The sequence below is a fragment of the Pseudochaenichthys georgianus genome, chromosome 19 (genome assembly GCF_902827115.2).
Source record: "Pseudochaenichthys georgianus chromosome 19, fPseGeo1.2, whole genome shotgun sequence".
Classification (NCBI taxonomy): Eukaryota; Metazoa; Chordata; class Actinopteri; order Perciformes; family Channichthyidae; genus Pseudochaenichthys; species Pseudochaenichthys georgianus.
In genome coordinates, this window is record NC_047521.1 from 28,429,658 (window position 1) to 28,443,166 (window position 13,509).

The 13,509-nt window shown below is 40.4% G+C and overlaps 1 protein-coding gene across 1 annotated transcript in view; it reads right to left on the reverse strand.

Annotated features, from left to right (window-relative positions):
• Window positions 1-13,509, reverse strand: part of fdxr (ferredoxin reductase) — a 43,561-nt gene that overhangs the window by 684 nt on the left and 29,368 nt on the right. Inside the window, exons 2-5 of the mRNA XM_034107640.2 lie at window positions 9,017-9,103; window positions 4,751-4,953; window positions 1,177-1,348; window positions 579-752 (exon numbers count right to left, since the gene is read on the reverse strand). Of these exons, the coding sequence (XP_033963531.2) occupies window positions 579-752; window positions 1,177-1,348; window positions 4,751-4,953; window positions 9,017-9,089 (622 nt within the window). The 5' untranslated portion in view covers window positions 9,090-9,103. The remainder of the gene's footprint in view (window positions 1-578; window positions 753-1,176; window positions 1,349-4,750; window positions 4,954-9,016; window positions 9,104-13,509) is intronic.

Sequence of the window (13,509 nt, forward strand, 5' to 3'; positions counted from 1 at the left end):
AAATTAACCCTGAGCCTCGGAATCGGATTAGATCTTAAATTATGTTTTAAGGCATATTGCACATTTATTTATTTCTAAATATCGGTATATAGTGTCTAGCCCAAACACACAGTAAGACCTTTAAGGACTACAATGTCCTGAAGTGCATAACATCTGACTTTATCCATCAGATTCTCTCATTTTTGCCCGATGGGATAAATACATGCAATGTTCCTGGTTCCCAAAAACATTGGACTCCTTTGTTTACTTCCAGAACATAGTGACATCACTATGAAACACTCACGCTCCTATTGGCTAGCGCTCCAACACATTGTACGTGTTAGGCTAAGGGGCGGGACAGCTCTATAAACCTGAACATCAGCAGGAGAGGACTCTTTAAAGTAGAGACACTACATACTGATATACACCTGAACATCAGCGGGAGAGGACTCTTTAAAGTAGAGACACTACATACTGATATACACCTGAACATCAGCAGGAGAGGACTCTTTAAAGTAGAGACACTACATACTGATAAACACCTGAAAAGCCACTTTAATCGAAGCACAGTGTAAATGAATTAAAGGGACAGCAGGAACCTCTGTTTTCCAGCAGAGCGTTGATGCTTTGTGATCCCGGCTTCGCAGCCGATGTGTTCAACGTTCCAGAGTCCATGTCCTCCAGCATGGATCGAACCGTGTCAAAACTATTGTTCAAAGTGGTCGCTATCACACCAGTGGGGCCTGTTTTCAGCCAGCCACTACAGTAGAGACCTAGAAAGAAAGATAAAGTACATTTATTTTTCACTTCATGTCTGTGGAACACTACAATCGCTCCATTTCATTTATACCACGAAGTGTCTCTACGGGCAAAAATATCCATAAAAAATGAAAAATAATTCATAAAGAATTATTTTTATACATTTTAGTTTTAGTTTCTTCGTAGCATCATTATTGTTAAATCTTAAAAATGAGTCATTACGAAAGCTAAATAAAATGACAAAAGTAGGCTAAAAAACTAGTTTGTGTGTTCAAAGAAATCCGATTTGAGTTTCTGAATTAAGACAAAATGCATTTTAAAGCACCATATATTTGCAAAATCTGCAGTTAATGTGTGTTTTTTACTGTCCGAATTCAGAAAAAACTATCAGAAAATGCTAAAACATGGATTAAGGCAGTCTGAACAAGGCCTGAGTACCTGGAGCTTCTCGAATCCGGCCCCTGTTGTTGGGCACGATGGCTCTGTGGGAGTCAAACGGCACCGAGGGGTCGATGGAGAGGCTCTTATATCCGATGCTGCTGATAATCAGTCCACAGCTCACATCCTCCATCTCTCCGGTCAACACCGCCCGGGCTTCCTCGCCTGATCCCTGCTCATAGAAACCACTTTTACTATCTTTAACCAGGACCATACAGAGCTGCAGGGATGTGGTATTTCTGTTGTGGACCCTGAACGCAGCATCTCCCTGGTTTACCATTTAATATTTATAATACTTACACGTTTAGTTCAGCAGGATAATCTCCACATATTAACCAACCCAGTCTCAATGCATTTCGTGTTATAGTCACGAAATTAATTTAATTATTGATTTGTGTTCACCAACACGATTTTCGCATTTTTACGATTTTAAAAGCAATGTATTTCTATTGGTAGTAAGTTTTGTGCTTACACCACGTATTTTTGTCCGGTCAGGTCTTGGAATACCAAAAGCTGTGTGGTTCATAAAAACATTTTCTTACTGAATATTTTATCCTAACCCTTTTATTTTAAATTGTATAATGTCTGAGTTTTTTTGCCGTCTGCGAGGAAAATAAATGGGGCTCAGAGTCTCAGAATACAAATTTGTTATTATTTGGTGCAGGCACGAAACATACTACCAATAGCAGTGGCGAGCCGTTGTCGGTACCAGATGTGTTCGGGGTCCGTCTCTTACCAGTGACGTCACAACGTACGATGTACGGCGTAATGAATGAATGTGATTTCCCCACAGGCTAGGCAGTCAAGAATATTCTAATTAGCTTCGGCTTGATGTGGAGATGTGATTTGATGTGTCGTTTGTCCCCCAACTCCTCTCCAAAGTTGAGATATGTAATAAAATACTCAGGGGAGTTTCCTGAATTTTCATGCCCAAAGCCAAGCACTAGGCCCTGGGTAAATTAAGAGGCTGATCTGGGGCACTTTTGTCCACTTTCCCTGGTGCTAGAAACTCAAGTCAGGCATCCCTGGAATCGTCTCAGAGATTAGAGACGATTCCAGTGGGGCCTTCTTTTTACTGAAACATGATGTTTCGATGTATATTTCCATTGAAAATGCTAACCGCTAGCCGCAAAGCTAGCATCGCCGCCACTGCTCCGTCTTCGGAGACTTTGCACACGTTATTCACAAACATTTTCACACGCTAGGAGTATGGGAGTACTTTCATTCGCTTCGTCTTGATCTGTAGATGTGATTTGATGTGTCGTGTGTCCCCCAAACATAACAATCGACAGTGTAAACATAATTATGTAAATAATCCAATTTGTGTTCTGTGAAACGGAAAAGGATTTTACATTGTTTTTGTTACTTTTCGTTGCAGTGTCTTAAATGTAATTCAGGTTAACTTCCTGTTTGAAGTTGTTGCTATGGAAACAACATCACGGAGAAAAAAGTAATATCTTCTACATATAATAACGGACAAAGTAAAGAATGAAGTGTAGGCTATGTTTAAATGTTCGGAATTTGACCGTGTATGATGGTCCTCTTGAGTTGCTGTACAGCCAATGGCGTACAGCTCCGTTTTCATGTTTTTTTAACATGTTTTTCACAAACATGTTCACACGCTAGGAGTATAGGAATACTTCAATTCGGTTCGTCATGATCTGTAGATGTGATTTGCCCCCGAGCACCCCTGGGTAAATTACCGTACAGCCAATCACAATGCGTACAATGTGTGACGTCATTGGTAAGAGACGGCCCCCGAACACATCTGGTAGCCCGAACACATCTGGTACCGACACCGTCAGGGCCCTCCAGGCCCTCTGTGAGGGCCTAAGATATTCTAAAAAATAATATTTGAAAACATTAAAAAAACAACATTTCTTTTTAAATATTATTTTTTTATATTTTGTTGTTGTTACATTTTTCATTAGTTTTACCAAAATAACTTGATTTAATTGTATTTAAAATAACATTTCCAAAGAAATAAATCCTTCTGATCTGCCTGTTCAGTTTCTGTTTGAATGTGAAGGGTTAAATGAAATATGGGTGGGTTTTATTTTCGCGGACTTTGACAAGTTCCGCCCGCTGTGAAGTTTATACATGTGTATAAAGCGTATAAAGTGGTGCAGTGAGGCGTCCTAAAACCCGGAAGTAAGCTGCGCTCGGATTCCCTCGACAGAAAGCAATGAGATTTCTCCATAGGGTTTTGGAAAATAGCTGGAAATAAGGTCTGTGGAAAACTAACCTGTTAGATAAATGCACGTTTTGTTCAGCCGGATAATATCCACGTGTCTACCCTACTTTTATTATTTTCTAATCATAAACCTAATCGATAGATTTATGATCGATAGATTTATAATTAGCATAAGTGCGTTCATGATGGCTCACTTCAGTGATAGTGATGACATCGTTGTGAAATTATTAACCGAGTCATTTTCAAGATTGAGTTACAATGATAAACTGGAGTGGCAAAGGATCAGCTGCATGACCCGCCATCAAGTGCTTCATCCAAAAGGACAGGAGGATGGGCCTAGGTATAAAAGTCACGGCTCGCCACTGACCAATAGAAATACATTGCTACATTAAAATCGTTCTATGTCAGAATACTGAAATCTGTATTTTTTCAAATCAGTTTTTCCTTCTAATTTGTTATTATTTACATTGCTTTTAAAATCGTTCTGTGTGACACGGAAGAAATGGTGAAATCGTGTTGGTGAACACGATAGATAGATTAAATTAATTTCGTGACTATAACACGAAATGCCGTGAGACTGTGTTGTATTAACACCACTTTATGACTTTTTTATGTAAAAAGCTTACATTAGGCCATAAAGGAACTACAGCACGGTCACATGACTTCACGTCACCACCGCTAAGCTAAATGCGGCTAATGTTGGACTATAAAGGAACTACAGCACGGTCACATGACTTCACTTCACCACCGCTAAGCTAAAGGTGGCTAATGTTGGGCTATAAAGGAACTACAGCACGGTCACATGACTTCACGTCACCACCGCTAAGCTAAAGGTGGCTAATGTTGGGCTATAAGGAACTACAGCACGGTCACATGACTTCACGTCACCACCGCTAAGCTAAAGGTGGCTAATGTTGGGCTATAAAGGAACTACAGCGCGGTCACATGACTTCACATCACCACCGCTAAGCTAAAGGTGGCTAATGTTGGGCTATAAAGGAACTACAGCACGGTCACATGACTTCACGTCTCCACCGCTAAGCTAAAGGTGGCTAATGTTGGGCTATAAAGGAACTACAGCGCGGTCACATGACTTCACGTCACCACCGCTAAGCTAAAGGTGGCTAATGTTGGGCTATAAAGGAACTACAGCACGGTCACATGACTTCACGTCACCACCGCTAAGCTAAAGGTGGCTAATGTTGGGCTATAAAGGAACCACAGCACGGTCACATGACTTCACGTCACCACCGCTAAGCTAAAGGCGGCTAATGTTGGGCTATAAAGGAACATGACTCATTTAGACACTTGGTAAAGACTGACTCATTTCCTGGTTTTAGGACTTACTCCTGCACCATTTTCCTTTTTGAAATGGTTTACCTCCAGCTTGTTGACCGCCAGCCGGATGCCAGCCGTCCTGCTGCTGCGTTCAGGGTCGGCCAGGATTTCCACGGGGCTCCGGTAGAAGCGAAGGCCCCAGACGCGGGAGGCCTTTTCGCGCCTCTCATGCTCCTTTTCTCCCGGGGTCTCCATGGCCGTCTTCAGCATGAGCTCCGTCAGACGCTTCCTGGGCCTCGGCAAATCTGAAGCAGATATATTTACATAATATTTCTTAGAAAAATCTCACTCGTCCCCAGCTTGAGCTTCAGGTGTTCCAGTCTGTTACTGTCACTTTGTTTTTGACACTTTAAAATACTACTATCCTACAAAAATGCTGTTCAAATCAGATGTATTATTTAATAAAGAAAAAAAAATTCAAAGAAAAAATGTATTAATTTCAAAATAAACATGTTCTCTTTTCTTTTCTTTTTTAATATCGCGATAAATACCGCACCGTGGACTTGTTATTGCGATATTATTGTACCGTGAGTTTTTGGCAACAGAAAATGTATTTGTTGTGTTATTTTGTTCATTTCTGTTGTATAATTAGGTAGTTTTCACTTCCTACGGTCAGAAATCCACATTTGTGTGCACTTTTTTGCATTTAATACAGCTACAAATTGACAGAAAAGTCAAATTACACCATTTAGTTTGCATGAATGAGACTAAAATGCTTCTAGAAGTATTCCTGATTAAACCTAGACTCAATACTTTGTTTGATAAAGTTGTTTTTGGTTTTGCAAACCCCCTGGTCTTCAAGCTTTTCCTGTAACTGGATTCACATTGAAAACAAAGCCTCCTTCACCTATCATGATTGAAACAGACAAGACCAAGGTTCCTAAAACTAGCTTTGAACACGGACATGTTGACAAGAAGCAGACTGGAGAACCAGCAGGAAGTGAAGCAAAGTGGACGTATTTTAGATACCACAAAAGATCAGCTTAAGAGCATGCTACATTTAGAATATGTTCATGCAGCGGTTACCTTTGCTCTCTTCAAAGACACCAGACATACATTTCATCTCCCAGGAGTTCTTGATCTACTTCTGCTTTGATCGGAGAGCGTGTTTAGGTTATTGTGTGACTTTGGTGGATCTGAAATAACCATTTTAAGCACGAAAGTCTAACTTAAAGATGGAGGCAGAAGTAGATCGGCAACTCCTCTGTTCTGCAAGGCAAAATCACTGTCTTTGTCAATCGAGTCTGGCGCCTTAAGAGAGCAGAAAAAACCGCTTCAAAAAAGGAACATCTGTAAAACAAAATGTAAATGTTTCATCATTTTAGTAAATATGTGTGTGTCACTTATCATGATTAACAGAGACAAGATCAAGGTGATTGCAGCTGGCTTCAAATACACGAACAACAGATGTCAGCACGATAACACGGTGAATATACTTTAAATATAACGGCATGTCAGTAAATATGGAAAGTGTGTGGGTGTGATGTTCTTCAAACCCCCATGGTCTTCGCTTACTTCCACCTTATCATGGTTTACAGAGATCACATCAAGGTTTCTTTCTGTGTATCTAGCCCTGAACAAAGACGCTGTTATCACGATCAGTCCATTTATATCTTTGCAAGGACACACCGATGCTTCAAGGTCATGAGGATGAAGGGTTGCATGATTCTGCTGCAGAGCGTTCACCACCAACGGTGTTTAGTTTCCATGCCCCTCGCTGTTTGAGGGCCACATGTCTCTCGACGTTAACCACAGCAGGCATTGCTCACTTCCTTCTGACGCTTTCCACTGTCTGCACCAGGCAGGGTGTTGGTCACAAACTCACAGAGTGGTGGAGGATGTTAACATGTATTACATGCAGTACAAGTACTGTGAAAACACTCAAAGTCCTGCATTCAAAACTAAAACTAAAGTATTTTATTATTATTATCAGCAAAATGCACTTAACGTAGAAGTTTTGATTGTGAATTAAAAAAGTACACAATGTATTTAATGTTAAGGTATTTGATTGTGTATTAAAAAAGTACACAGTGTACTTAATGTAAAGGTATTTGATTGTGTATTAAAAAAGTACACAATGTATTTGTGTATTAAAAAAGTACATAATGTACTTAATGTAAAAGTATTTGATTGTGTATTAAAAAAGTACACAATGTATTTAATGTAAAGGTATTTGATTGTGTATTAAAAAAGTACATAATGTATTTAATGTAAATGTATTTGATTGTGTATTAAAAAAGTACACAATGTATTTAATGTAAAGGTATTTGATTGTGTATTAAAAAAGTACAGTGTATTTGTGTATTAAAAAAGTACATAATGTATTTAATGTAAAGGTATTTGATTGTGTATTAAAAAAGTACACAATGTACTTAATGTAAAGGTATTTGATTGTGTATTAAAAAAGTACACAATGTATTTGTGTATTAAAAAAGTACATAATGTATTTAATGTAAAGGTATTTGATTGTGTATTAAAAAAGTACACAATGTATTTGTGTATTAAAAAAGTACATAATGTATTTAATGTAAAGGTATTTGATTGTGTATTAAAAAAGTACACAGTGTACTTAATGTAAAGGTATTTGATTGTGAATTAAAAAAGTACACAATGTATTTGATTGTGTATCAAAAAAGTACACAATGTATTTAATGTAAATGTATTTGATTGTGTATTAAAAAAGTACAAAATGTATTTAATGTAAAGGTATTTGATTGTGTATTAAAAAAGTACACAGTGTATTTGTGTATTAAAAAAGTACATAATGTATTTAATGTAAAGGTATTTGATTGTGTATTAAAAAAGTACACAATGTACTTAATGTAAAGGTATTTGATTGTGTATTAAAAAAGTACACAATGTATTTGTGTATTAAAAAAGTACATAATGTATTTAATGTAAAGGTATTTGATTGTGTATTAAAAAAGTACACAATGTATTTGTGTATTAAAAAAGTACATAATGTATTTAATGTAAAGGTATTTGATTGTGTATTAAAAAAGTACACAATGTATTTGTGTATTAAAAAAGTACATAATGTATTTAATGTAAAGGTATTTGATTGTGTATTAAAAAAGTACACAGTGTACTTAATGTAAAGGTATTTGATTGTGAATTAAAAAAGTACACAATGTATTTGATTGTGTATCAAAAAAGTACACAATGTATTTGTGTATTAAAAAAGTACATAATGTATTTAATGTACAGGTATTTGATTGTGTATTAAAAAAGTACACAGTGTACTTAATGTAAAGGTATTTGATTGTGTATTAAAAAAGTACACAATGTATTTGTGTATTAAAAAAGTACATAATGTATTTAATGTAAAGGTATTTGATTGTGTATTAAAAAAGTACACAATGTATTTAATGTAAAGGTATTTGATTGTGTATTAAAAAAGTACACAATGTATTTAATGTAAAGGTATTGGTCGTGTATTAAAATGCAGCTAAAGCTCTTCAAGTAGAAGTATGGATTGTGCAGAATATTGTGATAAGAGTACTTACAGTTAAAATATTGATTGTACATGAAAAAGGTAGTAAAAAGTATTATTTGTGCAGTAAAGTGTAGTGTAAGTACATCAAGTAAAAGTATTGATCGTGCATTTAAATGTAAATGTGTATATTATGCAGTATATCTAGTGAAAGAAGACATATTCTGCTCATGTTCAGGTTCATATCAGTATTTAGTGCCTCGATGGCCGGACCCACCGAGCTGACCCCAGAGAACACGTCCCGACCCGACTGTTGCGTCGCCTCGTGTCGCTGCGTCTTGGCCAACAGTCGCACTGGAACACACCGCGAAGACTTCAGCCGACGGCCAAGCAGCACGAACGCACTGCGCATGCGTGAGTGGCAATACCTCTCCTTACCAGCAGGCGGCGGTAGTGTGTATTCGTCTTTCAAAAGAGGCAACAACCGGAAGACAGACTGCGTGATAACCGAGAGAAGAAGAACAGACTGCGAGATATAAACAAACAACAAATAGCGTGCGTTCCATTTTCACTCTCGTCCATCACAGACTGTTTCACATAGCGACTTATCGAAAACATGTTTACTGGAAAATGAAAGTAATAGCCGCCTGTGTGTGCCTTCTTCACTTCCGTTTCGCTTCTCACGCACTGATTCGCTAAGCTGAACAGCCAATCAGAGTGATTTCTTTAGCCGACGGCCTTTTGCCGAAAAGACACGACGGTGCGGGACACACCGATCTGAGTAGGGAACGGTGAGTCGGGGCCCGAAGTCTCCGTGCTTACATGTTGTCTGCTGGAAAAGGAAAGAACATTTATCATTTTTATATATTGTGTACCTTTTAGAGCTTCTTTGACGCCCTCAAAATCCGACGCCAACATGTCCGGCCTGGTGTTCGGAAGATTCACCATTTCTCTGACCTCCTGCAGACGAAGAGAGCAACGACAACATCATACAGCGCTGCAAAACATGTTTCTTTCTTAAAGGTCCCCGATCATCCTCTTCTCCATCAGTATATCCAGAGCCTGTCTCTGATTGGCTGAAACACCAAACACATCATTGCAGCATTACCCACAATCCCCTCTGTTTCAGCCCTGTTTCCAAAGTGCAGATTCTCTGTCTGTTACTTCAGATGAAAACAAGGAGCCCCTCCCCACGCCCCTCTGAGAGACATCTGGTTACAAAGAACCCAATGGTGCTCTAGAGGAGATTCAGGTGATAAGGGGGGGGGGGTACCTTGTTGCTGATTGGCTAATGGTTACACAAGACAACACATCGTTATGACATCACAAAGTGGCCAAAATGCAATGCACTCCTCATCGGGATCCCTAACAGAAGCATCCAGAAGCTCCGGTACATGCAGAACAGCGCTGCTAGGATCCTGATGAGGGTGCGCAAATATGATCACATCACCCCCATCCTTAAAGCACTCTCCGTGGAGCTGAGGATCGAATTCAAGGCCTCCGTCCTCACCCACCAGTGTGTCCATGGAACTGCCCCTCCCTACCTCAAGGAACTCCTCACCCCCCATACCTCCTTGCGGACCACCCGTTCCAGCAACTCCAACTTCCTCAAACCCCCCAGGACTAAGCTCCGTGCTATGGGAGACCGGGCCTTCTGCTCGGCTGCCCCCAGTCTGCGGAACGCTCTCCCCGACCAAATGAGAGCACCTCAGACCGTGGAGGCTTTTAGAAAGGCCTCAAAACCCATCTGTTCAAAAGAGCCTTTGACCTTTTCATCACCCTTTTATTTTTTTTATTTTTTTTATTGCTTTGTATTCATTCTACCGTGTTGTGTAATGTTTATTTATACTGTTCATGCTCACTACTTGTAGCACTTCGGGATTTGAAATCAAATATGAAACCCATTATTATTATTATTATCAAAATCTGATCAGCTCATTTTCAGACAGGTTTTTATAGAAATGGATCAAAAAGAGAGAGAATCTTTGTTCCTGAAACTTTCAGAGTCTCTTTCCACAGAGGGGACACATGCTGATGTAGAAGAGACATGGAGAAGAGGGGACACATGTTGATGTAGAAGAGACATGAAGAAGAGGGGACACATGCTGATGTAGAAGAGACATGAAGAAGAGGGGACACATGTTTATGTAGAAGAGACATGAAGAAGAGGGGACACATGTTGATGTAGAAGAGACATGAAGAAGAGGGGACACATGTTTATGTAGAAGAGACATGAAGAAGAGGGGACACATGTTTATGTAGAAGAGACATGAAGAAGAGGGGACACATGTTGATGTAGAAGAGACATGAAGACGAGGGGACACATGTTGATGTAGAAGAGACATGGAGAAGAGGGGACACATGTTGATGTAGCAGAGACATGAAGAAGAGGGGACACATGTTTATGTAGAAGAGACATGAAGAAGAGGGGACACATGTTGATGTAGAAGAGACATGAAGAAGAGGGGACACATGTTTATGTAGAAGAGACATGAAGAAGAGGGGACACATGTTTATGTAGAAGAGACATGAAGAAGAGGGGACACATGTTGATGTAGAAGAGACATGAAGAAGAGGGGACACATGTTGATGTAGAAGAGACATGGAGAAGAGGGGACACATGTTGATGTAGCAGAGACATGAAGAAGAGGGGACACATGTTGATGTAGAAGAGACATGAAGAAGAGGGGACACATGTTGATGTAGAAGAGACATGGAGAAGAGGGGACACATGTTGATGTAGAAGAGACATGAAGAAGAGGGGACACATGTTGATGAAGAAGAGACATGGAGAAGAGGGGACACATGTTGATGTAGAAGAGACATGAAGAAGAGGGGACACATGTTGATGTAGAAGAGACATGAAGAAGAGGGGACACATGTTGATGAAGAAGAGACATGGAGAAGAGGGGACACATGTTGATGTAGAAGAGACATGAAGAAGAGGGGACACATGTTGATGTAGAAGAGACATGAAGAAGAGGGGACACATGTTGATGTAGAAGAGACATGAAGAAGAGGGGACACATGTTGATGTAGAAGAGACATGGAGAAGAGGGGACACATGTTGATGTAGCAGAGACATGAAGAAGAGGGGACACATGTTGATGTAGAAGAGACATGAAGAAGAGGGGACACATGTTGATGTAGAAGAGACATGGAGAAGAGGGGACACATGTTGATGTAGAAGAGACATGAAGAAGAGGGGACACATGTTGATGTAGAAGAGACATGAAGAAGAGGGGACACATGTTGATGTAGAAGAGACATGAAGAAGAGGGGACACATGTTGATGTAGAAGAGACATGAAGAAGAGGGGACACATGTTGATGTAGAAGAGACATGAAGAAGAGGGGACACATGTTGATGTAGAAGAGACATGGAGAAGAGGGGACACATGTTGATGTAGCAGAGACATGAAGAAGAGGGGACACATGTTGATGTAGAAGAGACATGAAGAAGAGGGGACACATGTTGATGTAGAAGAGACATGGAGAAGAGGGGACACATGTTGATGTAGAAGAGACATGAAGAAGAGGGGAAACATGTTGATGAAGAAGAGACATGGAGAAGAGGGGACACATGTTGATGTAGAAGAGACATGAAGAAGAGGGGACACATGTTGATGTAGAAGAGACATGGAGAAGAGGGGGACACATGTTGATGTAGAAGAGACATGAAGAAGAGGGGACACGTGTTGATGTAGAAGAGACATGAAGAAGAGGGGACACGTGTTGATGTAGAAGAGACATGAAGAAGAGGGGACACGTGTTGATGTAGAAGAGACATGAAGAAGAGGGGACACGTGTTGATGTAGAAGAGACATGAAGAAGAGGGGACACGTGTTGATGTAGAAGAGACATGAAGAAGAGGGGACACATGTTGATGTAGAAGAGACATGAAGAAGAGGGGACACATGTTGATGTAGAAGAGACATGGAGAAGAGGGGACACATGTTGATGTAGAAGAGACATGGAGAAGAGGGGACACATGTTGATGTAGAAGAGACATGAAGAAGAGGGGACACATGTTGATGTAGAAGAGACATGAAGAAGAGGGGACACATGTTGATGTAGAAGAGACATGGAGAAGAGGGGACACGTGTTGATGTAGAAGAGACATGGAGAAGAGGGGACACGTGTTGATGTAGAAGAGACATGAAGAAGAGGGGGACACGTGTTGATGTAGAAGAGACATGAAGAAGAGGGGACACGTGTTGATGTAGAAGAGACATGAAGAAGAGGGGACACGTGTTGATGTAGAAGAGACATGGAGAAGAGGGGACACATGTTGATGTAGCAGAGACATGAAGAAGAGGGGACACATGTTGATGTAGAAGAGACATGAAGAAGAGGGGACACATGTTGATGTAGAAGAGACATGGAGAAGAGGGGACACATGTTGATGTAGAAGAGACATGAAGAAGAGGGGACACATGTTGATGAAGAAGAGACATGGAGAAGAGGGGACACATGTTGATGTAGAAGAGACATGAAGAAGAGGGGACACATGTTGATGTAGAAGAGACATGGAGAAGAGGGGACACATGTTGATGTAGAAGAGACATGAAGAAGAGGGGACACGTGTTGATGTAGAAGAGACATGAAGAAGAGGGGACACGTGTTGATGTAGAAGAGACATGAAGAAGAGGGGACACACGTTGATGTAGAAGAGACATGGAGAAGAGGGGACACACGGTGATGTAGAAGAGACATGGAGAAGAGGGGACACATGTTGATGTAGCAGAGACATGAAGAAGAGGGGACACATGTTGATGTAGAAGAGACATGAAGAAGAGGGGACACATGTTGATGTAGAAGAGACATGAAGAAGAGGGGACACATGGTGATGTAGAAGAGACATGGAGAAGAGGGGACACATGTTGATGTAGCAGAGACATGAAGAAGAGGGGACACATGTTGATGTAGAGGAGACATGAAGAAGAGGGGACACATGTTGATGTAGAAGAGACATGGAGAAGAGGGGACACATGTTGATGTAGAAGAGACATGAAGAAGAGGGGACACATGTTGATGAAGAAGAGACATGAAGAAGAGGGGACACGTGTTGATGTAGAAGAGACATGAAGAAGAGGGGACACGTGTTGATGTAGAAGAGACATGAAGAAGAGGGGGACACGTGTTGATGTAGAAGAGACATGAAGAAGAGGGGACACGTGTTGATGTAGAAGAGACATGAAGAAAGAGGGGGACACGTGTTGATGTAGAAGAGACATGAAGAAGAGGGGACACGTGTTGATGTAGAAGAGACATGAAGAAGAGGGGACACGTGTTGATGTAGAAGAGACATGAAGAAGAGGGGACCATGTGTGATGTAGAAGAGACATGGAGAAGAGGGGACACATTTG